The sequence below is a fragment of the Toxotes jaculatrix genome, chromosome 16, assembly GCF_017976425.1.
Source record: "Toxotes jaculatrix isolate fToxJac2 chromosome 16, fToxJac2.pri, whole genome shotgun sequence".
Classification (NCBI taxonomy): Eukaryota; Metazoa; Chordata; class Actinopteri; family Toxotidae; genus Toxotes; species Toxotes jaculatrix.
Genome location: NC_054409.1, coordinates 15,145,672 through 15,170,518, shown reverse-complemented (window position 1 = coordinate 15,170,518; position 24,847 = coordinate 15,145,672). Strand labels below are relative to the sequence as shown.

The 24,847-nt window shown below is 40.8% G+C and overlaps 1 protein-coding gene across 1 annotated transcript; it reads right to left on the bottom strand.

The window, feature by feature from the left end:
• Positions 1–556: 556 nt before the first annotated feature.
• lrrc75bb (leucine rich repeat containing 75Bb) lies at positions 557–24,847 on the bottom strand. The gene is made up of 4 exons (XM_041059155.1): positions 24,523–24,847; positions 19,601–19,729; positions 16,516–16,628; positions 557–2,977 (listed from the first exon to the last, which is right to left on the bottom strand). The coding sequence occupies exons 1-4, from the start codon at positions 24,802–24,804 to the stop codon at positions 2,371–2,373; spliced, it is 1,131 nt and encodes a 376-aa protein (XP_040915089.1). The 5' UTR covers positions 24,805–24,847; the 3' UTR covers positions 557–2,370.

Here is a 24,847-nt window from a genome sequence, read left to right as displayed (position 1 = left end):
GACTGTTTTGATTGTGGAAAAAGCTCTAAAAGTCCACCGTACAGTACCTGCCCGGCATCAAACTGCAGATATACATAGTGGAGCGTTCAGCAGCTAAAAGTTATTTAGCTGGATATTTGCCTATCGAGTTGGTAAAGAAAAAGAGCTAAAAAGAGACTTACATTCATTAGATGGTCAGAAACATGACTCCAGATGTTGCTCCATATCTGTTGGATGTGTAAATAAGCAACTTTAAAGGACATAATATAGCAGTGTTGTGCTCACAGAAAACACAAAAATATTAATTTATGCAGCTATTTGCATTATCAAAAGCTCAATCAAGACATTTCAGGATAAAACTGGAGCAGTCAAAATAAATGATGGAAATTTCTGACCAGTAAAATCATCTCTACCTGCTGCCTACTGCTATTTTCTTTCTGGCATTTGTGCTATTATCCACCATCAGCGTAAGAAGAAAAGTCCACAAAAACCAAACGTTATTCAAATCATTTATTATATATAAGCAACAGCAGGCAAACATCACTTTTACTTTAAAAGCGAGCCATGATTTCATGAGCCATGAAGACGAAATCAAATAAAATTACAAATCTGCATGAAGGCTGATGATTTATCTCTCAAATTGAAAAGTGATCAAAGATAAAAGATTTAAAAAATTGAGGATGTGAGTGTCTCAATATGTTTTTATGTCAGCAACAACCCATAAAAACAAAGCTTGTGTATTCAGGGACTGAGTCGTCCTTAAAGTGCAAATGAGTAAACATTTCATTTCTACGATCAAAGGTAGTAATTTACTCTGTCCAGAACACATTCATGCACACAGGCGCACACTCTAATTATGCTCTCTCATAGACACACACGCACACACACACACATACATACATGCATACCAAGCGTCCTGTTCCCCTGTAAACACAAATAAACTGATTTTCCTGAATAATAGCATGGAAAGAGAACAAACCGCATTCATATCTGTAGGCGGGATAAAGTGTGGAATTTTGTGGAGAAAAAAATCAGAAATTTTGTGGGGTATTACTGTACATATAAACATGCTCTGTCTGTGGGGTTTGATGTTGCATTACAGTAAACAGTCATGCCCATTTAAAAAAAAAAAAAAAAAAACCCAAAAAGATGACAACTGCACATCTAAAAAACAGACTAGTCAAAAAGAAACTGCTGCTGTTTATTCATGCCACAAAAACAGTTTTATGTGCAGACTATAGCACCACAGAGGAGAAGATGAATTATTAAACTGATATATTGCAATTGTTTCTTCGTCATTGCTGCGTATGCCTTTAAAATCAGAGTGGGCACCTTTCTCATTGCTCATGGTCTGATTCATAAATAGAATCATTCATGAACCACCAGTGGACGAAATTATCTGGGGCTAGTCCTATTTGCTGGGAAAAAAATAGATCTCCTGCTCGCCATCTGTGACTGAAGGGGCCTAACGAGACCTGATGGAGGCAGTAATCAGTTCATCAGCAGCTCACGCCCCGAACGCTGTGCGTGCCGTCTGCATGCCTGCATGTGTGTTATCAGGCTGAGGCTTTTCTCAATACCAGCTGCAGCATCAGTAAATCAACATGTACTGAAGCATCGACGCTTTGAATTCGAATTAAAATGGATTGAGTATGTTTTGTTTACTTACTGTAAGTCACCAGTTTTAAAAACTATTCCTGAATAAATGCTGTGTCCCAACAGGAAGAACTGGAACATAATCTAACAGCACTGCTGATTTCTGACTAAAAATATATTTATATCATAGCAAAAAACATCAGCTGAAATTAAACTGATCGATTTGTCAAGTAAGTTATTTTATTCAGACCTCTCACGGAAATGGGGCAGCAGGGGCAAAGTTGTTACAGAGGCTGGACCAGATAGAAAAAATGTGCTTGGGGGAATATGAATTAGCAATGCTCCCCTACCCTCAAGAGCTACTGCTGAGGTGCCCTTATGCAAGGCACTTAAACCCCAGCTGCTCCAGTGGACAGTGACAGATAATGGGAAGCTTCAAGGTATGAGAGCACAAAACTCTAGGAACATAAAGCACTGGGAAACAGCAAGCCCAATCAGTTCGGTTCAACTTCTCCTGGATAAATGAAGGTCAAATCAATCCGTATAAATATATTCTTACTGTCAGTGCAAACACAGAGCGGTCCACATCACATTGCTGGGTTTCAGCAGTCAGAGCATCCAGAGGGAAACACTACACAGTTGCTTATTTTAAAGTTATTTTCAGAAACATGTGGGTCAATGTAAGCATCTCCTGCCACAATGACACCCGCTATAACACAGGAGGCTAGACTGAGGGCGAGGTGATACAGGGGGATATAAGGGGCTGCCAGTCTAAAAGAAAGCAGCTCTAGGCGATCACCTCCCACAGAAATGCAGCGGCACATTTTTTGACGTGTTTTCTTCTCCAAAGCCCCAGGCTTGAAGCTCCAGCCTGTCCTCCTCCTCCTCCTCTCTATCATCTTCCTCTACATCTACCTCATCGTACAGACTGGGCTCCTCCACAGATGTCTCCATGTTTGGGTTGTAGCGGCTGAATGCCTGCGCCTCACTGTACTCATAAATGGTGGGGAGGCTGCTCTGTAAGCCAAAGCGTCGCCGCAGGGCCACGAGCAGCGGCTGCGGTACGGTGAAGATGTCGACATTGTTGCCCAGGTCGATCCAGGCCAGGCTGGGGAACTTTTTGGGATCTTTTATTATGTCTGTCAGGTCTTTCAAGATGGCCACTGTAAGACGGTTGCCATTGATAGCTAGTATGGTGAGTTTCGGCAGGCAGCTGAGGTAAGGAAGCAGCAGCCGTAAGCTATCATCCTGCAGCGCGGTGAAGCTCAGGTCCACAGCCGACACCGCGTCACTGCTGCTCTGGAGGTAGAAGGCTACGCGGTGGACGTCTCGACCAGACAGTGGGATGCCCGACAGGTTGACCACGTCACCTGACAGTTTCTTCTTCAGGGTGGTCTTCAGACTGTGACAGAGGAGACAAAACAAAATTCATTTAAATTTACAAATTGGATCTCTGAGGCACACAAAGGCCATCTGTTTTCAGCATTAAAGTGTGCTACTTCTTCAGCATTAGCAGTCAGTTTTCCAAAAGTGTGCAAAGACAAACGATCTTTACATAATGATAGTGAGGTTCTTGATGTATTAGGCTGTGTAATGGGGTACCACACTATCCCACAAGTACAGGGGAAACTGCAAAGTATGCAAAAAAGAAACAGCACCCAACAGTAGAGTGTAGCAATCAATAATGTAAAGCAGAGAATTTGCATTTAAACGTGTCTTGGTCTGAGTCCCCTCAAGTAACAAATTCTGTCTCCTGGGCTGAATTTCATCCACTGAAAGGCACCGGCTGTTTTCAGTTTCGGGTGTCACTCCCTTCCCATAAAGCCATCTCAGAGCCAGCAGAGCCAAGTCTCTGAGTACAAAACAACCATTAAAGACAATAAATAAATAAATGATTGGAAATCAGAGTGAACAAGGCAAAAGTAAACATGTTTCCCTCCTGTCTGGGCCAATTAGAAACAAAAGTGTCACCTTGTTTTGAGCTGGGGTTGTAGCTGCCCCCCTGGGACGAGTGTCACTTTGAAAACAGGGATTCAGGAAGAGAGATGCTTCCTTGTCTTTGGATTTTTAAAAATCACTTGTGTGTGAAGTATTGTGAATGACAGGTGAATAAACCACTGGAGTACAGTAAAGACAATGCAATAGACAGTGAAAGGTTGTAGTGACTCCTTTGAGTCACGTGAATTTCCAAACTTTTCCTTTAAGTTTTGCCAGAATTTGATAAATGTCTTTGGAAATATTGTGTCGTACAGACAGGAGGATAAATGGGTAGATGATGGATGGATCAACACTTTGTAGAAGGAAAAAAAACTGGGCGAGAAAGAAGAGTGATAAAAGCAAATGATCATCTTTTTCAGTCCAAATGACTTCAGACAACAGGTGTGAGGTGAATCCATCTTAAGAAGAAGTACTACTAGCTATCTGTCATGACTAGCCCCTAAGGGGCTGAACCCTTTTTATGTTTAGAACTTTTTCATGTACATTTTCAGAGTCCTGTTTTATTTTGAAATCATTGCCCTTGTGTATCTTGTCTTGATCTACTTCCTGTCTTTGTCTTGTTTCCCGCCTTTGTGATTGTCTGCCCCGCCCTAATTGGTTTCACCTGTTGCCCGTTGCCTTGTGTATTTAAGTCTTGTCGTCCCTGTGTTCTTGTCAGTTTGTTTTTGTCTCTTACCCTCGGCTCATGTCTTTCTCTTTGTCTTTTGTTTCTCGTCTTGCCTCTTGTCATTGTATCCCCCGTCAGGTTGTGTATTTATTTCTTTGTTTCTTGTTTGGTTTTAGCTCCTTGTTTCTCCTCGCTAAGAGTGATTTTGCGTTTGCATTTTGTATTTTTGTTTTTGTGCCCCTTTTCCCTTTATGGGTGATCTTTATTTTGCCAGAATAAAAATAAGAATAAAAACTATTATTTTTGATTTAATCTGTGGGGTCATGCAGTTGGGTCCAAGTCCTTGCCCTAGTCTTGACACGATCACTCTGTGGATCACTGTGTCCCTCACTGCCTCTGAAATCACTGGAAAGCATGAAACAAAATGTTCTCTCTATACCAGAATGTGGTCAAGTACAGGAGCTACAAGGCAGCTGATGCATATCATGGTAGCACTTAAGTGTTAATACAGAGGCTACTGCACTGCATTAGACCCCTTTGTTCTTTGACTTGGAAGAAGTCATTGCCTAGACAACTGCCAAACAAATGACAATGAGGTGGAAGTGTGGGAGACATTGTTTAAAAAAGCAGACAAGAGAAAAATGTTGTGTTTAATTGGCCTAAGGTTCATTGTTTCTTTGTCTTGGTCCTGTTTGCATTTGCTCGTTTCTGTATTTACTCAGGCACGGTGAGGATTATCCCCGCACCTCCCTCTGCTCCCTGGTCTGTCTGGGAGCCTCACAAATCGGCAGGCTGTGCTCTTTACATCAGTCACCCTCTCTGCTCGGTTAAGGGAAAGAAAAAGATCTGTAGCACACCGGGGCTGTGATTCGCAAGATTATTGATTCCAGGAGTAGGCTATAATTCATCTCTCCCTCCTTCATATCCTCACTCTTGCTCACTGCCTCTCACTTTCTCGTTCTTTCTATTTCTTGGCCAACTTTCTTTTTTCTCTTCATTGCAGTCTGTCTCAGTCGTTCTGAATTTGATCTGCTGAAGCACCTGTATTCACTCTGCTCTCTACTTTTCCTTTTTGAATGGCTTACTTCAAAGATTATGATATTAAAATTCTCATATGGCCACCTAAGGCTCCAATAATTCTGTACACATTAAAATATGAAGAAAAATATGAAAACTAATCTGACAATTGGTGTTAATAGCTTTATCTTGAGGGGTAACAAACCAAAAAGTCTGGGAACCACAGGTTTAGACTTTGAATCATTAACTGTAGTTTCTTAAAATGCTGGGAAAGTCTGACTGCACCTGCAGCTTCTTGGCACACTCAACCACTCCTGTGACTCCAGAGGGTTTACTGCACCGCTGTGCAGCTTACGCACTTTACTGTAATGAAACTGATTATGAGCATCGACTTTTGTTCACTTGGACTTATTCATAGGAGGGTTTTCCTGCTTCTGCTGGAGCCCTGCACTCTCACCTGTGTGCTTATGTTTGTGTAGGAAGAGCTGTTCCATGAGAGAAAGTCAGGCATGGTCGTTCCTGTAGCTGAGTGGGTGGTGAACGGGGAGGGTGGGCTCTAATGTGCTTTTAATGAGACAGAGTAAAGATGACTTCAGACTTCCTTCCAAATCCGCTGCCTCCTGGCTCTGTGGGCGCAGTTCCACCCACAGGCTGTTTGGCTGACCGCAGGCTCAAGGGCACAGCTAGCATTTCTAAAGCCACAGTGTGAGCTACAGTCGATCACCATGAAATGATAACAACATAAACAACAAAATGTCTCATCTCGCTCCCTCTGATGTCGCTGCCATGCTCGTAGGCAGTGGTGCATATCCTCTTGGACCAGCTCAGACACAAACAACTTCAAAAGGATAGTCAACCCGCATAAACATGATGCGAAACAAGAGTGTCCTCTGTACTGGGACTCATTTAAAAGCAAACAACTGAGGCAAATCCATCTATTGACATCCTCAGGAGCAACTGATACAACAGTGCAGGAATCTAATAAGAGCTGACTCTCATGTGTCAAACTATTGGCTGCTTAAATGTGGGTTCAGGCAGACTGTCTAATTGCTTTTCATAGCCTGTCTTTCCTCGGGGATGTTGTTAACTTCTACGCACTGAACAAGGGTCCTTGCTGTTCTATAGTTATGCAAACCCCTAGAGGTAGGAAATAAAACATCTGGGGTTTGTGATGTTGAAATGTAGCGCAGGCAAAAAGATCGCGCTTACAGAAAAGGTCAGAACAAAACCAGAGGATGTGTCTTTTAACAGAACATTTTAGAGACTGAATTTTGAGAGAAATGCTGCTGAGGCATCAGTGATTCAGTCTGTTTTTAAACTGCAGTGCAATTTTACTCAAGACAGGCTCAGCTGCTCTGTGACAAGTGTAACAACTGCACACACAGCACATCTGCTCCAGCAATGTCTTTTTATGCAACAGAAATATGTTTTTAACATGTTCAAATACAATATAGTAATATTTACACTTTGGTTGTTTGTACTTCTATTTACCACATATAATATTGTATTGTTCCTGCTTTATTCTGTTGTGCTAGACATCCCCAGACAAGACAAGCTTCTACATTAAAAGTCATGGCAAATCCATTGATTTCTGCATTCACACTTATTTTCTAACCCACGTTCCAGAGCTGCTCATTGCCAGGCTAGTTTCCACTCAGTCTAGTTGTCTCTCCCGACGTTACAAAAGTTAAGTGCTCATTATCGGCGCTGGTCTGCAGCTTCCCTACTTTACCATTCTGCTAATCAATTTCCGCTCGAATGCAACCGAACACTCCCTCCAAGCTGAGCCAGAAAGAGACAGCGAGCTAGAAAGGAGAACATTTTAAAAAGGGCTGTGAGGCCTGAGCCTATGAGGACTTTCTCCTGGATTAAAATACAGTGACATTTTTACAAGGAGAGTCTTATAAACCTTCAATATTCTGCCACTAGGGTGAGAGTTAAAAGCAAATGGCAGGAGAAACTTGTAATCTGCCCACCCACACAGAATACATGTTCCCCTTCATTTAATCTCATGAATCAGTAATACATCAAGAGACAGGGGGAAGAGTGTTAAAGGTTATTTTTTTTCCCTCATATTCATTCACTGTGGAATTTAATATAACAACTGGCAGTGAGTGTTAAAACACTGTCTGGCTTGGTAAAACAAATATATTTAAGTGTTTGACTTTTTCTTTCCAGAGCACACAGTCTTTTTCAGCACTGCTGTACGATCACAGAGACTTCACTGGATCTGTGGGGCTGATGATTTTATACTCCTGTCTAAGAAGACAAGCTGTGGACAGAATTCAGAAGGGTGAGATGGGTGAGAACATATTTATCTCTTAATATTTTGTAGAAATAATTTCAGGAAGTATATTTTCCTTGCTGGTCTAGTTGCAAACTCTGCGGCCCGTTTGTTAAAAACTGCAAAGATCCGACCAACTTCAGTGCATCACTGAGCAGATCAGAGATAATATATAGTATCTCAGCTGAGAGGAGAAACTCTGTAATAGAAATTCAAATTTATTTCCTGCTGAGCATGCAGAGAGACGCTTGACTCATTTGAGGAGAATGAAATAAAAGCACTTGAGAAACATTGGATGTGGACGCCGTTCCACCGACCCGTGGGATCAGTCAGATCAATGTCTGCTTCATCAACGCTTTGGTCTTGACTTGTTTATTCCTCGGATCGATCTGAGCTGTTTTGCCTCCAGGCATCTGTATAATACATGCGCAGTAGTCTGGCTCAACCGTGGGAGATCCTACGAGGGGTCTAATGTACAAACTCATGCTTGAAAAACGAGGCTCTTCTGTTTCTGTTCTTGTGTTTTATCTATGTGCCTTCAGGCCCGTAACCGTGGGCTACAGTGCTGAACATTTCCTGAACCAGTTTGTTAAACTCGGCTCAGCTTCAGCATCAAATACATGACTCTCATGCCTTAGGACAGTTTGGCCTGTGTTAATGAGAATCCTTTACAGTCACTCAGAAAAAAATGTAGCTAAATATTCTCAACACTGTGACTGTCACACTAATATTACGGTTCTGCAGAAAATGTACTGGGAAACATGAAAGTGGTGACTGCATATACTACCCAGTGTCCTCCAGTTTCATGGGGATAATGGCATATTTTCTGGGAAGGAAAAAATAGCCTCAAAGCTCATTTGGATTTGGATTAAATTTCAGTGAAACATTTAGTGGATGGGGCGATTAAGGCTTCTGCCATTGTACGTCGTCAATGGAGCAGCTCGGGGCTGTGCAGTGTTTTGACATCTCAGATCAGTCACTCTGTTCTCGGAAACTTTGAATTCAAAGTTTTGGGGGGGGGGGGGGGGGGGGGGGGCGGCAGTGATAGGAACAGCACATGTGCCCTTAAAAAGGAAATCTATCTTAAAAAGACACAAATCATTAAAAACGGGGCAAATCCCCAAAATACTTCAACTTCTAGACAGCTAAGTCAAATCCTTGAAGATGTAGTACCATTAATTCCCACCAGTCTTTTGTACAGATGTGAAGGTGCAGTTTTAATTAGCATGTAAGACAGAAAAGAGGGGTTCTGTTGAGTGCAGCAGCTATCAGCTACTCCTTCATACAACTCTCATGGGCTCTGTGCACATGAATGTGGGAAACATGCCAAACTGGAGTGACATTTTTCCTCAATGCAAGACACAACCTACACTAAAATGCGGGGGAAAGCGATGAACACATGACATGTACAGCAAAGAGAACGAGGAAAGAAAGAAAACGTTCTCATTTCTTTTGTAAATCTCTCTTTCATTACCGCTCTGCCACTGTCAGCTTACACCAAAAATAACACAGACAGCCCAACATGGATGTGACACGGATTACTCCTAATAATATGTGACTTCCGACCAATGATAAAAGCATATTTGTGCTGTTGTGCAAATGATTATAAAACTGCTTGGTACAGAATGTACCATAATGCAACCGTGCAGCCTTTAAAATACAAAATGTACTCCACGGGTGAGCTATAAATTCACCCGTGATTTGATTTGATGCGACAAACTGGATGCTTAGGAGAAAAGAATACTGCGACAGAACACATAGAAAACAGTTTGCATTACATAACTGTATATCATGGAGGAGTGCGCCTGTGTCTGCTATACTATGTCAAGGCACAGTTATGAAACCAGCATTAAAATGCAGGGCTCTGAACACAGACTCAGAGGCTTGATCGTGGGGAGTGATCTATATCAGTGTTAAAAGGATCGAGACCCACAGATCATCAGAAGCACAACAATCCTTGTTTCTGTTATTCTAAAGCAGCTGCAGCCTTATCTCAGATTTACAGTTAAAATCCAATCAGTGAGAGGTTAAGAGGGGTTAAATCCCTGGATGAAAACCAAGGAAGTCTTGAAATGCTGTTATTTAAAGCAACGTGCCTGAAGTTTTAAAATTTCTGTTAAATCAAAAACACCTTCAACCTCGTGTTTACCGATCAACAGATTTAATCATTCTAATTATTTCTTTACGGCCCTGAAGATTGGAGCGATGGATACTGAGCGTCTCTTCCTCCTCCCCTTCATCCTCCAGGATCTCAGTAGTACCGCAGGAAGCCCTCAATTATTCATGGACGAGGATGGTGGCTGGATCTTTAAGTCTCTATTAAAAGTGGAGGTCAAACAGAAAGCAGATTGAGCAGACTGAGTGCACCATGCAGTCAAGTGGAATACTCTATGTCTGAATAGAAACATGACCAAAGGAAGCAAACCCTTTCAAACATATCTGACTGATCTGTGATTGTGCTGCTGAAAAACATAAATTCATGTTTTTCCACATATTCTTTCCCAGTGTTTTTTTTTTTTTGTGCCCTCGCCTTCGGAGTTGTTGTAGGTTAGACAGAGGTCAGTCATGCTGAGTCAGAGTCTGTTCGGGCTTCCAGCACTCACTTCAGGGGGGTGACTTGGCTTCAGAAATTCTGTATATCAGCTTATGTAGGCTTATTATTCTTATTATTATCACTGGGGCATCAATGATAATAACACCCAACACATAGGCCTGTTTTGATCCAGTAACCCAACTCTAATATAAAAAAATAACACTAAGTCAGTCAAAGTCTTCATATGCATCCAAACTTCCTGGTTGAATAAAAGTTAGACAAGACCATAGTCATGCTAGCAGCTCTGTGAGTTATTAAGCCGGTATAATGTTTGCTATGTTAACTATGTTACTTTAGTGCATTAGCATGCTGACACTTTCTAATTATCACAAATTCAATTCCATTCCATATATATATATATATATATATATATATATATATATATATATATATATATATATATATATATGAATTTTGTTCTGAACCACAGATGTGAACTTATTGTTGGCTTTAGAAGTGAACTCAGGGGATCACCAAAGTCAGCAGGATTCATTCTCTGGAAATCATGAATGTCTGTAAAAGCTTTTATGGCAATCCATCTGATAGATTAGATTAGGCTGAATAGACCAGCATAATGTGGATGGAAGAGGAAAAAAAACCCCAAAAGAAATAAAACTAAATTTTCAGATAGATTTTAAATTACATCAGTGTGGACATGAACTTGAATGAGTGGGCAGCAGGATAATATTGCTGTGGCCCTGGAAGGATCATGTAAGGGAGAAAGGCTCAAAATAACAGCGAGGAAGGGAAGTAGAAGGGATTTCTTTAAAGATTAGAGCAAATTAGCCTGAGCAGAGCAGGGAGAAACTGGAGAGAGAATCCCAGTGAGCACTTCTCTAGTGATTAGCTGGTGAAAAGCTGTCGAGGAAACCAGGGATAGAAATATGGTCGCTGAAATCCATTTGAAAATGTGGTCATAAGCATCCAGAAAAGAACTCAGACGTCTAAAAAACTTTTACCACTCAACTAAATATAGTTATAGTCAAGATGCCTTGACGACTTGCCAGGGTATGATTCAGAAGTCAGAGGATGAGGTGAGGTGCCACTAAAGGAAATTAGTTTTTTATCCTATAAACAAAGACAAGGAGAAGGTTGTGATCTTGTTGAAGTGGGAAGGACATTCAAACACTGGTGATAAAGAAGAAAGAGATTCATTTGTACTAGTATATCCAGGATGACTCATGATGCAGATCACAGGCTGGTTTGCAGGACAGGCAATGGCCTGTAGGTACAGTATGGAAGTGGTTATTTTGGCCTCATTCTGTTTGTCAGCATCTGGGATTTGAAATCTGAGCAGCCACAGAGACCCACTGGAAGAAGCACAGGATATTCTGATGTAGAGGAGGGTTTGGGTTAGGGTTAGGTGCTCATTCCTGTAACTAAATTCTAAAAAACTATACAAAAAACATTATTTTGTTTTCAATTTTGGTCTCTCATTTAAGGAAAAATTGGCCAAAAAAAAAAATAAAAAAATTAAATGATCTCGATCTGCCCAAAAATTTAACAGATTCTTCTCTGGCTAACGCTCAATCCCTCCACTAAGTTTGATGCAAATCAGTGCAGTACTTTTTGCCTAATCGTGTTACAAATAAACAGACATGAGTGAGACCACAACCTCCATGGCAGAAATAATTATTTGAGCATGCAACCAACCATTTCTTCAAAATAAACACTTGCTTGAGGAAATTAGTTTTAAACGTTTTTAAACATGCTTTTTAAATGACTAAGAAAAATGCAACCATCTTTCACTTAGAAACCTTTTACTAAATGAAATAATGTTCCCTGAGATTGACCAATACACATTTCAACAGCAAAATGAGTGTTAAATTCAGCGATAAAAAAGATACTGGCACCCATCTGAAACTTGTTATTGAGTCCAGGCCTACAACTTTGCAGCTGCAAAGTAGTTCTTTCACAGTGTTGTCCGGTGATAAATCAGGACACTTGAGCTGTTGTCATGCTTCATGATAAGTACTTTCTAGATGGTCAGAGAGCTTCAGAACCTAGAAGTGAACTGAAATCAAGTAGGAGTTCAGCAGATGGAGCAAACAGAGTAGAGAACTGCTGCTACTAGCCATCAGTCTTTGGACCTTTTAAACTAGATGAGTGACAAATTACAGATCCCTCTTTGACCCAGTCTCCTGGTTTCGCAACAGTTTTACTGTCGTTCTTTGCACAATGAAGATGATAAAGACAAAACATGATGAAATTGTTGACCTATTAAAACACGAAAACATGACGTTAAATATTTAATCTTCTTTGAGAAAATTTGTACTATTTCACCATATCTGACATGTGCAACATTATTTATGATGTTCTTTCAAACATTTTCCGATGTTGAATGTTACCAAATGTTGTTACTGATAGTGATATCATCAAATGGACAGCCTTCCAAGTGCGAGCTGTGGACAGCAAGTCTCTTTAGCCTCAGCTGTGTGAGGTCTGGGTCAAATACCAGGACTCAGACTATCACTGCTCACCCACAGCTGATGACACCTGCCCAAACAGCTGTCATAGCCACGACTCGTTTCACTCTTATCATCAGCTGGCACGAACCGCACGACAGATTATTAGCACTTAAATCCTGATTTCCTTCAATAGCTGGGGTGTTTTCTTAGCATGTGAAGCTTGAACACTGAGCAGAAGAATCCGTCATCTTTTGCACCACAGTCATTTCTTTAAATGTATTGAAGTCTGCAATAGCTGCTCTAAGCATCAATTATTACCTTGCGGTAAAGACAAGCAATGAAAGAGCATCTGCAATCATAGTCTAATCTCATCAAAATGTGCTGGAAGGGCAATTGTAGTGTAATAAAAAAAATGAGCTTGATGAATCTGAAATTCAGTACCAATTACAATAACATTAAAAACTCCTTTGGGGACTCAGCAATTCTGTACTTCTCAGAAACCTGGCGCATGGAGCCGAGAAAAAAATGAAACTGTCTTGATAATACATTAAATGTGACACACTTGCTTTGCAGTGTTGTAAAAGCAAAGCAGGCTGGATTAATAAAGCTTGAGTTATGATTTATGAGTTATCTGCAAGAATTGAAACCAATCGCATATATTTCATGAAACCAATCCAATTTGAGGTATGGCTGGAGAGCAGGCTGCAGCACATTCCTAGATTCAACAAACAGACTTTTCAATATCACTTCATGGAGAAAATAAGAATATAAAAATGTAATATAGGCTATGTGATAGCTAACGCTTTTTCATTCCTAAATATGAAGAGATCAAATTCTCAATCGATTCGAGGCGAGGCAGAAAAAAGGGGGGAAATACACGACTTCTAATCAGCAACCTTGCAGTGACTCTGACCCGCCTCCCTCCCTTTTCTTTTTTCTCCGTCTGACAGAGCGTTTCCCCGGAGCCTCAGCTCAAACTGCAGAACCGCTCTGTGTGGCAACTGTTGAACAAAATGGACTCTCTAAAGAAGGAGAGAAAAATCCCAGAGGAGAAGAGGAGAGGGAGAAAATCAATGCAAGGAAGGGATTTTAGAATAGGAGAAATCACGGGGCTAGGAGCAGAAAAAAAAAGGAGAGCAGAAAGGTGAGGGAGGAGGAGACTGAGAAAGGGTGAGAAACAGAGAGGGAGGATTGGGTTAGAATAAAAAAGATCAGTAACAGAAAAGCATCTGAAAGCATGTAAGCTAATGCTTCATTTGATCCAAAGACATTCATTTCTGAGTGTTTTAGTGAGGGTAATAATCGTGGAGAAAAGAAACAGTCTGGTATGAGTCCCACAGTAAAGGGCTGCTGTCTGGATGGTTGCAGAGGAGGCTGTGAGAAAGACGGAGCTTGCTAATGAGCACACTGGGAGAGTCTGCCTTGTTGTTTTGTCGAGTGTTATTTCGAAACATTGCAACCAAGAGACTTGGGCGGAGAGTTAACTCAAGCTGTCAAAAAATCTTTCAATCTGGGTTAATTGTTAAGGGAGAGGGAGCTTCATGATTATCATTAGAGATGTTTTTTTTTCTTTCATAACGTCTCCTCAAATGTACCTGTTAATTAATTTGAGTTGGAGAGCATTTTTATTTGTTTACACAGCGTTTTCACTGTTGCTGCAATCAGTGTCTTTCTGTTGTTCTTTCTTTATTTCACTAAAGCATGGATGATCAGTATCAGACCTCTGATGGCCCTAGTTCAAATCTTAGACTATTCACTCATGTGTTTCTTTTTGTCAACAGATCATTCCTGGAAACGGTTTGGGAGACACGGTAATGATGTGAGATAATGTCAGAAACAATAATGTCTGGGCTTTATTATTTAAAAAATAACAAACTGCACCAAAGGAAGAGAAAAATACATCTATTAAACGCAGAAAATTGAGAAGCACAGCCATGATGCATCACAGACTAATTCCACATTTTAATCATTTTCTGTCACCTCAGGATTTTCTAAAACTTATTTTCATTCATCAAGTTGTATTGGCATAAGTTGTTTTCCTTTGGTGAGATTTTCCTCAGGTGTGTGGCCCAATTTATTTCACCTTTAATTAACAAACAAAGGTGTGGATGAATTAGATTGAGACCAGTGATGCATTTCTAGTCCTTGTGGGACTCGTGCAGAATGTTATTAACACTAAGGCTGAATTGAGATCCTCCTAAGAAGAACGACAGCATCAGTCATTTCATCAAATGCTCGAAAACAATACGTTGTCAATACGTGACAAAACCCAGCAGCAGCTATAGGAATGATGACAGAAGCAAAGACCCATCCACCCAAAGAGGTTGGGTGGATGGAAGGGATGCCAAAACATAGGTGGCCACTATTCATTTTTTGTTTCTAACCGAAAGTCAACGCTGCTTTTATAACCATAACTAACCTTAACCATGTGTTTATTATTGAAACCATTATGACAAAGGTTCCCTAACCTTAATATTATATTTTACCCCAAACCACAATCCTTCCCTGATCTTAACCAAACTGTTTTTTTTCCTAACCAAATCTTAAGCATATAGCCATACTGAATCATATGGATTTATTTTTCAACTTGCTTTGTTTCGGTATTGGAAGTCACAGACAAATTATACTGTCTTGCCAATGTGGGGTGTTAGACCAGAAAATGCCTGTGTGTGTGTTTTGCACTGCTGTAGCCAAGGGCTCGAGGGAAGGATGGATAATAATGTATTTTAAGAAAACAAAAATCACTGGCATAAAGTCCAGGTAGCCAGGAAACAAAAACTCAGGAGAAAACAAAAAAAATCGCCCACAAACCAGAAAAACTCTGGAACACAAACTCAAAAACAAGCTCAGGGCTTCTTCCTGGGTAAACCAGGCTCACACACAGGACATAAAACCAGTAGGCAAACATAGGACGACACGTACAAAGGCAGGCAGGGTAACAGGTACAACCAGAGAGTGGAACAAATTTGGGGAAAACGCAGAAGACGAGAGCTTGACAACAAGAACAGACTCAGGCACAAACAGACAAATTGACAAAAACAGTGGATCAACAGGACTTAAATACACTGGGGCTAACTGACAACAGGTAACTCAAATCAGGGCGGAGCACACAATCAACAAAGGCGGGAAACTAGACAAAGGCAGGCATTAGACTGAGAACAGACACATAAGGAGAAGGGCTTCAAAATAAAACAGGAAGTGCTGAAACCAAAACTCAAGAAACCAACACCAGAATAACATGACTTTCATCATAAAGAGCAGGAGTTGCTACACAACCAGGAACAGGTATCAGTAGCAGGACTTCAAAATAAAATTGAGACTGTAGATTCAAACAAAGACTTCACTGCAGTTCAAAACCAGTTCAGAAGAAGTCACAAAGATTCAGGCAGTCCAGAAAGAGTTCCAAATAACCCCCCCCCCCCCCCCCCCCCCCCCCACAGTGACTGATCATGATAGTGTGTTCACTGTCCGTGAACAATGCTCCAGTTCCTCATACTGTACCACCAAACTAACACAGTAATATATCTGCATGTGATTTCTTCCCTGCCTCTGCAGCAGCAATAACCTCGGGTCAGAACAATAAAAAGGGTCAGACTGCATTAGAACCACTTGTGCATAAAACTAATTATATGCTGAAAAACATCAGGATCAAATTATTCTGTTGGGTTGGCATTGTGTTGTTTTCCACCTCAAAGGTAGAGTACAGAAGAAGAGAGAAGAAAATGTCACCAAATAATCAAACATGAGTTATTAACATCAGAAAATCCGACTAAATATCATTTTATTGTTAATTATCCCCAGTTCTGTTCAGAAATCTGAGGAATCCTGCAGACAGGAGTGATTTCCAGGAAGCACAAGAAAGCCCTGAAACCTAATTAACACATTACCACATCCCAGACTTCCTCTAAATCAGACTAGTATTTCAGAGAGGTTCTACTATTATGGAGGATTATGAGCGGCATTGATACTTATGGTGAGGATGCGTTTACTGTCGACCTGAAGAGTGATGGCGCAGCAGAGAGGACACACTCACCAGGCCTGAGACTTCCTCCTAGGCACGCTCTGTCTCGTCCACTTGGAGTGAGGGGTCAGGTGGTAAATCAGCTGGCGGCAGATCTTGTTCGTGGACTTGAGGGAGTCAGTCTCCTGCAAAACACACACACAAACACACACACACAAAAAAGGATGGATGATGGACAGCACATTCAAATCTAGTTTACATGACAAAAGGTTAAATATCTACAAAGAAGAAGTCAGTTATAGAAATGCTGGACGTCTGATCTCCCTTTCTTTATTCCTGCAAACTACCGATGTACTGATTTTCACTTGGTAACAAAGCGTTTCTTTCTTGTCCTTTGAAAACAGCTGCTTCAAACATTTTCTGCATCGAAACATTAATTTAGCTTCCCTTTTGCCTCTGTCTTCCTCCATGTCTCCTCCTCCTCTGTGCCTTCTCTCTTCCTCCTCCGTCAAAGACTTTAAATGGAATGGGTTGCGCTGAGCAGGCTAAATCTAATTAATGGTACAACACGACAACAAGAAAGAGGCAATGTGGCGAGAGGGAAAAAAAGACGGGGGCAATTTAGTTTAAGGCGATTAACCATTCCCGCTGCCACTTCTTTTCCTGGGCGACAAACAAACATGCCTCATACGTTACATACAAAACGCTCAGCGCTGATGTTTCAGCCACTTGGATGACTGAACACGATGTTACAGCACATACTGATTCACAATGTGAAAGTATTATTAGAAAACTGTGGTCTGGAAGAATCAACAAAGTCCCTGCATGTGTAGGATTCTAACTCATTGTTTGAAATGAATCATGGGTTTGCAAACCTGGGTTCTTCAAAACAAAACATACATTAAATTAACTGTCCGTAACCGTTGACCGTGAAATTCAAAACACTCACGAATGATGTATCTTTTAAACCTCATTAATGTCCTTGAAAATATGATCTAAATAAATCTCAATGTGGTGGAAAATAGTGGCCAGAGAAGCTGCCAGGCCTTAAATCCAGCACGCTGCCTCTCTACATCCTCGTCACGTCTGACACAGTATCCTGCCACGGGTCGCCAGACAGTCAGGAGAACATCGCTGCCAGCTCCTCACTTTCCCTCCCTTGCTCCTGGGCTTTCCTCGCCAAAGCAAACAGAGACGAGATTAGAGTTTCTTACAGGTGATTATTATCTGAACTCGGTAAGCAAAAACTAGACCATGGTGACTTTATCTCAAGGCAACCCATCTTCTCTTAAAACAGATAACCACAGACTTTAGATAACTGTAATGGCCCCTGGGTCTGTGTTTTACAGCTTCTCTGAGCTGCTTCTGTAGCGTCTTCAACTCTCATACCTGAGTTTGAAATGTAATTTGAATTTTAATATGTCTGATTTGTATTCTGTGTACAAGTGGATGAGCTCACTCTCAGTGTGGATAAATTACAATTTATATCTTAAAGGACCAGTCCTTGATTTTATCAACAGTGTAAATGTGACATTCATATGCATAATTTGTACAACTTGTTTATTCGTGTTCCATATTATCATAATGGAAATTTTCATGAGCAGCACCAATGTATACAATATATAAAACCCTGAAACATGGACAGAACTGTTGTCCTCTCCATGTGGCAAATTGCAACTTCATGAGGCATGGCACAAATGGAAATTGTCTTTTTGATGTAACTGTTTATATAATTATATGACAAAGAAAATCTGAAATAGGTTTGATCCCACTAGCCACCAGTCACTGTCCTCAAAGTGCTCTCACTGTTAGGGCCTCAGTGCCACTGACCATGGCCACCAAGCATCTGTTAACCTCAGCATGATGACCACTGGGCACCTGCCCACACTTGCCAGTAGGAAGCAAACCAAAACAGATGATCTCACACACCTGCAGGTGCTGGAGCACAGCTGCTGTCCATTTGCCACTGAGTGCTGAAAGAGCAAAGGAGCAGCAGGGAAGCCAGACCACGCAGTAACACTGCAGAGTCAAACCCTGACCCAGTGCCTCCCTATGGCCTTACCATTCATCCCTGACCTCTCTACCCCACCATACACCATGCAGGTGTCACTCTTTTTAGCTGGGAATCAGGAGTGGTTCTCATTTTGACCTTCAGATTCTTCCACATGAAGACTTAACAGAATGCAGTGTAAACTGTGGCAAAAAAAGTGTTCAAACTTAAGTACTTACACTCAAATCAAAGATTATTTTGACTTAAATGTTGTGTGCTGAGCCAAACACATTTCCCTTGGTAAAACATGATCCATACACTTACTCACTTAATTATGTTAAATCTGTGAATAGCATGCAGACACCCTTCATAATAAAAGTCAGTGTGTTATGATCAGTTCCTCGGGGGGCAGTTTTGAACTGTTTTCGGACATTGTTGGATTTTGTTGAACACTTTATGGACTGCTTTTGGACCTCTTTGGACTCTAGTTTTGGTTTCTTGAGTTTTAGTTTCCCGCCTTTGTTGATTGTCTGCCCCGCCCTAATGTGTATCACCTGTTGCCAGTTTACCCCAGTGTATTTAAGTTGTGTCTCTCCTCTGTCTCTCGGTCAGTTCCTGTCTTGCCTGAGTCTGTGTTACTGCTTGTCTGTCCCTGTTATAGTTAAGCCCAAGTTTGTACCTGGTCTTGCCTGGTTTTATTCATTTTGCCTGAGTTTTGTACCTGTTGCCGTCTGTGTTTTTACCTGGTTGCTGGTTTGTAATCAGTGACTTTTTTGTTGTTAAAAGTAATATGATCATTTTCAAGCGTGCCTGGTGGTGTCTGCATGTGGGTCCTCTCCCTTGTGTTCCTGACAACAGCAGTAGTGCCTAACCCAATGTGCCTGAATGCTGAACATATTTAAATACATCAAGACATGCACAATGATCACAATATCATTTTCCACGCTCCCTAGCTTCTGTGGTTGTGTTTGTAGAAAACAAACTGACAGTTCGTTGTTGTCACAATAGCATGACAACAAACATGACACATGCACTTAGGCATGGCGAATAAATGTGGACATGTTCCAGCTGGCCTCTCTTCTGTTTGATTGTTGATTGACTGATTGTTAATCAATGTGAAGGCATGATATGTTTTGAGCATTGGAGATGGTTTTTTATGATTCCTACCCTCTTTGGACACTGCAGGTCTCGAGCCAGACTGAGCAGCAGCTCGTGAGAAATAGGGTCCACCAGGTTGAGAAAAGCGGCGTTCTTGTACAAAATGTCATTGAGTGATGTCCCCTGGAGGCCCAAGTCCTGAGGGAAGAGAAGAGAACAGAGTGGAAAGGGATGTGGTTAACGCTTTCTACATCTAACATGCACTGTACAAATTCAGAAATTCATTTAATGAGAACAGCCATGTCTGAGCCAAGCTTAATTCAATATTCGACTGATATTTCACGGATAGTTTGATGGAAATAGATTGCCAATGTTTTTAAGCTTTCTTCATTATCCCCTTTCATCTTGACCTCTTATCAGGCTGCGAGCTGATAAGGTTTTGCCATTGGGGTTGTGTATTAACACCAAGTTGATTAAGGGTGTGGGGTGGTTAAGTGTCTGTGCATATGTATGTGTGTGTGTGTGCACGTGAGGAGCACTGGGGGTAAAGTTTAAGTAAGTAAAGATAAAAGCTGTGTTTTTTTTTTTTTTTTTTTTTTTTTCAAATATTACAGTTATACTCTCTAGTGAACAGAATCATTCCGGTTCCTCTTATCTCATTTGCAGGTTTCATTTGTAGCATTGCCCACGGGACTTTCTATCATTTTCACAAAACACAACTCTGAACCATCTGAGGAAAATACATATTTTTTTGATTCCAGTTAAATGCACTTCCTCTTTCTACCTTCAATCTTCAGAATTCATAAGTAAAAGACTGTGTGATGCGCAGAACAGTTTAATAAAACCAGGAACCAGGACACATCCCCAGGGGTTGATGATATATATTCAGGCTGTTTCTATTTGCGGTGACAATGTAAATATATTGAAGCCGCATCTTCAGGTTATGCTTCAAGCACTGACGTGCCATTAACAGCCTGTGTTTGAGACATAACGTTTTCAGACACATCAAATGGCTCCACCGGCATGCGGCATCCACCGCCTTTTCAGGGAAGATACCAACACACACGCACAGTAGATTAAAAAGGCAATAACAAACAGCAGGGAACACATGAAACTGAGCAGATGAAACAAAATGTTAAGAAGATGAAAGGTTTGGAAAAACAGGAAAGAAAGTCAAATGAATTATTTTTCCCCTAATCCATAACAACTGGTAAAAGATGATTTCCTCTGCTTATGCATATTGTTATATCATTGACTTAACCGCTGCCGCTGTGTGAAAAGAACAAAAGAAAAAAACATGTTTCAGTGGTCCATCGTCTCCTTGTTTATAGAGATTACTATTTTTTATGTCATGTAAACACTGTACAAGCTGAAGAGTAAACACTGTTAGCTATAAGGGAACCGAAATGCTTTTCAAAGAGCAGGCTGGAGGCTGAAGCTGTGTAAAACATGCTCTATATGCTCTGACAGCCTGAATACTTTGGGGCACAGTGGAAGCAAAGAGGAAAACTCCCATCAGCATTTTCTCCTCCTCCAGCTTTTGAGTTGATTTATCACAGCGGAGCTCTGTGGGATTCCCTGACGCTGGGCTATCCTCCAGACCAGCTCTCCCTTCAGTAAACCTGATTTAATTCAGACCGTGGGTACCACATGTGTCCAGAAATGGCAGCACAGAGGAAACTGAAGATTATTTTTATGATGATGATGTACATTTACCATGTAGTGCAGCTGCAGCATCAGATATGACTGTTTTTGTGCAGCTTTGTTGGGGGGATTTACAGCTGAAACTAAAATACACACAGAGATCTGATCCCACGGATTAATTTGACTGATTCCTAATCATAAAAGCATGAAATGCTTTCCTTCTTGTCACAAACAAGATGCCTGTATACATGCCTGTATGACTTCAGATCCCTCTACAAATGTGCTTGTGAAAGCTGCATATCTAATCTGATGTCTGCCTCATCACAAAAAGTCTGAATAAAAGCGTTGAGCTCCGAACTGCAGAACATCATCCCACACTTGCAGTTCATTAGAATCCAATTAAATATACTGCACAGTGCGACAAATCCAGTCCCCCAGTTTTCTGCTTCAGTGGAAGAAACATGTCACAGCTGTCAGGTGATGAACCTTCAAACTCCAGTTTTGTTTACTTATTTTTTTTTTTATTAATTTTTTTGGACTGAATGTCCTTTACTGAACTGACAAAATAAAGGAGAACTTTTATCCAATTTTTAAACATGAATAAATCTAAACATTATTGAAATATTATTCACCTGAAACATGAGGCTTCGTGTTCACTCTTTGGCTTTCAAATGAACACTTAACTGAATTTACATCCTGTTCATATATGTGCTGTGGCTACAGGCCACATGCACCTAGTGCCAATGTGCTAATTTGGTTTCTTGCTGAGATTTAGATGAGAGGATTCATACCACTCTCACAAACAGTGTCTTTATGCTGAGCTTAGCCAAGCTAACCAGCTGCAGGCTGTAGCCTATTCAGTGTGCAGACATGAAAGTGGTATCATTCTTCCTTTTGTCTGAAAAGTGATTTAAGCTATTAGTTGATGATCAAAATAGTTAAGCCTAATCTTTGCAGCTGCACCTGCAAAAATGGACAATGGCTGGATTTGAAGTGGTGATGTTGCCGTTATGGGGGCTAGATGGATTTTACTTACTGTTAAAACTAAAAAAAAAAAAAAAATAGTTTGTTCTTAAAACTTTACCTTAGACATAACAAATCATATTGCATTCTTACCATGACTGTAGATTAATGGATGAATATGTAATATGATCATGAAGGCACCAAAATCTAGCAAGAAGTTTTTTGTGTTTAAGCATTTAAAGCTGAATATAATGAACAAATAAAATATGTGTTGTGACAACTAACCTTAGACTTCATACAGAAAGGTCTTCATGCACATCAGAGAACACTTTAATTAGTGTCTTCTCCATTGCTGCACATTGGTTACTCAGTGTGCATGCTGTAGAGCGTAATTGATATGACTATTTGCTGATTCTTTGTTTACTAATGAATATCTAGAAGATCCCAAACTAATTAACTTAATGGCCCAGAAGGCAGATTTGCTATGGAGATAGAGCATGGAGGCCAGTGTTATTGGTTCCTCTTTGTAATTACTTCCTTTTTGTGAAAGAAACATGTTCCAGCATCCATCATCTCAAGGTGATTATCTCCAAATCCATCCTGTCCCTGAGAGGAAAAAAGCTGCTTTGCTGCTGGAGAGCAACAACAGGAGATCTACTGCCAGTTCTTGTTTTTTTTTTTTTTTTGATTCTTGAAGTATTATTAGTCAGACACTTGGCTTCAGCCCCAACAACATACAACAGTAGCAGCTTCACCTCGGTGAGCGATGGAGAGAGTATTCCTGCTTCGTGAGCAGTTTAAATGCCGAGCTATGGAGAAAGCCGCCCGTGCTCACGACCGACAAATCTACATGTTGATCTTTAAAATCCTTTTTCTCATAAGATGTGACTGACTGCGGGACTGTTTTAATAAATATAGACAGGCACACTAAAGTCTTAGTGGAAGCTGCGCATGAGTCACATCCCTCCTGCTTCACATAAATATGACTATGAAGCTTTACAAAGAGTTAAAATCCATCCCACACCTACAGTATTATATCCTCAGTTAATGGTTTCAGCGCAGAGATACTTACAAATCTGTCTTCAGTTCAGACTTTTCAGACACCCGTGTCTTCCTATCAGCATTGTTTCCTGCTTTAATCTGCACACATCTGTATAATTTATTCTATGGCACCGTACAGATGGGCAGGGAGTTTTCATGACAGGGGGGCCCTCTTGATCAGAACTGCTTTTGTCTGAACTTCAGAACTGTTCTCCTTTGATCAGTGCCACAGCTACCAGAAGGCAGTGGAAAGCTCAAGCTGAGCTCTGAAAACTGTTTCTTTTTCCCCCCTCTCTTTAGTTGGGATAAATCATCAGAAAGTGAGGATTAAACTGGGGATGGTGTTACACAGGAATGTGTAACAGATAAGACAGGAAAACCTTACCTTAGCTATAGCTTGGAGCTATGAAGCTGCAACAAAGAAATATTTACACAATGCTGTGCTACAGGGACATATTTGAGCTATTTAACAATACATATGTTGATTTTTATGCTTTATGTTCCCTCTTATGTATATTTCAAACCCTCTTTCCTCGGGAAGTGGTAAACAAGGGCAGAAAAAGGGAGCACACATAGATTGCCATTCATTTAGATGATTTACTAAACATTTTCTTTTAACCCTGCAGCCTTGACCTTGAAAAAGCCTCATTAACACAAGTCTATAGGATAAAATAGGGTTAGAATAAAATACACTCAGTGTTCTGCATTTTTTGGAGCTTGTTGAATATTCAGAACAGGGACTTGCTGGCTCCATGAGCTCCATGGCTTCCCTTCAGACAAAACAGGTGGGCTGATTTGGAGCAGCGTCTTCACCAAATGAGGCATCATAAGTGCTACTATTTCCTCAGGAATGTTAAAAGAAGGCAACAGAGTCCAGAGTCTTTGGCACGTCCTTTAGGTCTGACACTCAAGATGTTTGTGAAAAGCTGCAAAAAGTAAATGATTAAAAGATTTTAACTTTTGAAAAATAATTAACACCCTGACACCTGCAGATGCATGTGTCTGTTACAGGAGTGGGATCATTCTATCTATCACTGGGCTTTTACTAGATCATCCAATGGATGGTGTGCACATGCCAGATTTAATGTAATAATGGCCACAAGGGCTGCATGACCCTAACCCCAGACTAACACAAACACACTACTGCTGTAGTTTCTCAGTAAATATAAAGTCTGTGTGTGATTTGCAGATGGAAAATAAAACTCAGGAAAGTAAGAAAACTTTTTGCTCATGTTTATATACTAACCCCGCTTCCAAAGTCAATTAAGTAACGTTTCTTTCTTCAATAACAAAGTTTTAGTTTGTACAAAAACAATAAAGAAAAAATTATGTCGACTCCTTACCTTTCTCAGCATTTTGAGCACTTCAGCTGCTTGCTCCGTCTTCTGCTCCCGGAGAAGCCTCTGGATTTCCCGGATCCAAGCCACACGCCTGACATATGGGCTGTGGTTGGTTTTCCGCAGCATCCCTGGGAGCTTGTCGGACTTGAGCATCAAGGAGGTAAACAAGAAGTCTCCGCCGCCCCTTCTCTCGCTCTCTCCGGGGATGTCATTTCTCTGCCGTCTTCTCTTGGACAATTTGCTTTCAAAATCGAGACTTCTCTGTCTGGTCAACTTAGAACCCATCACTCCTGAGAGGATGTGTCGGTGGAAGTGGTGGTGGTGGTGA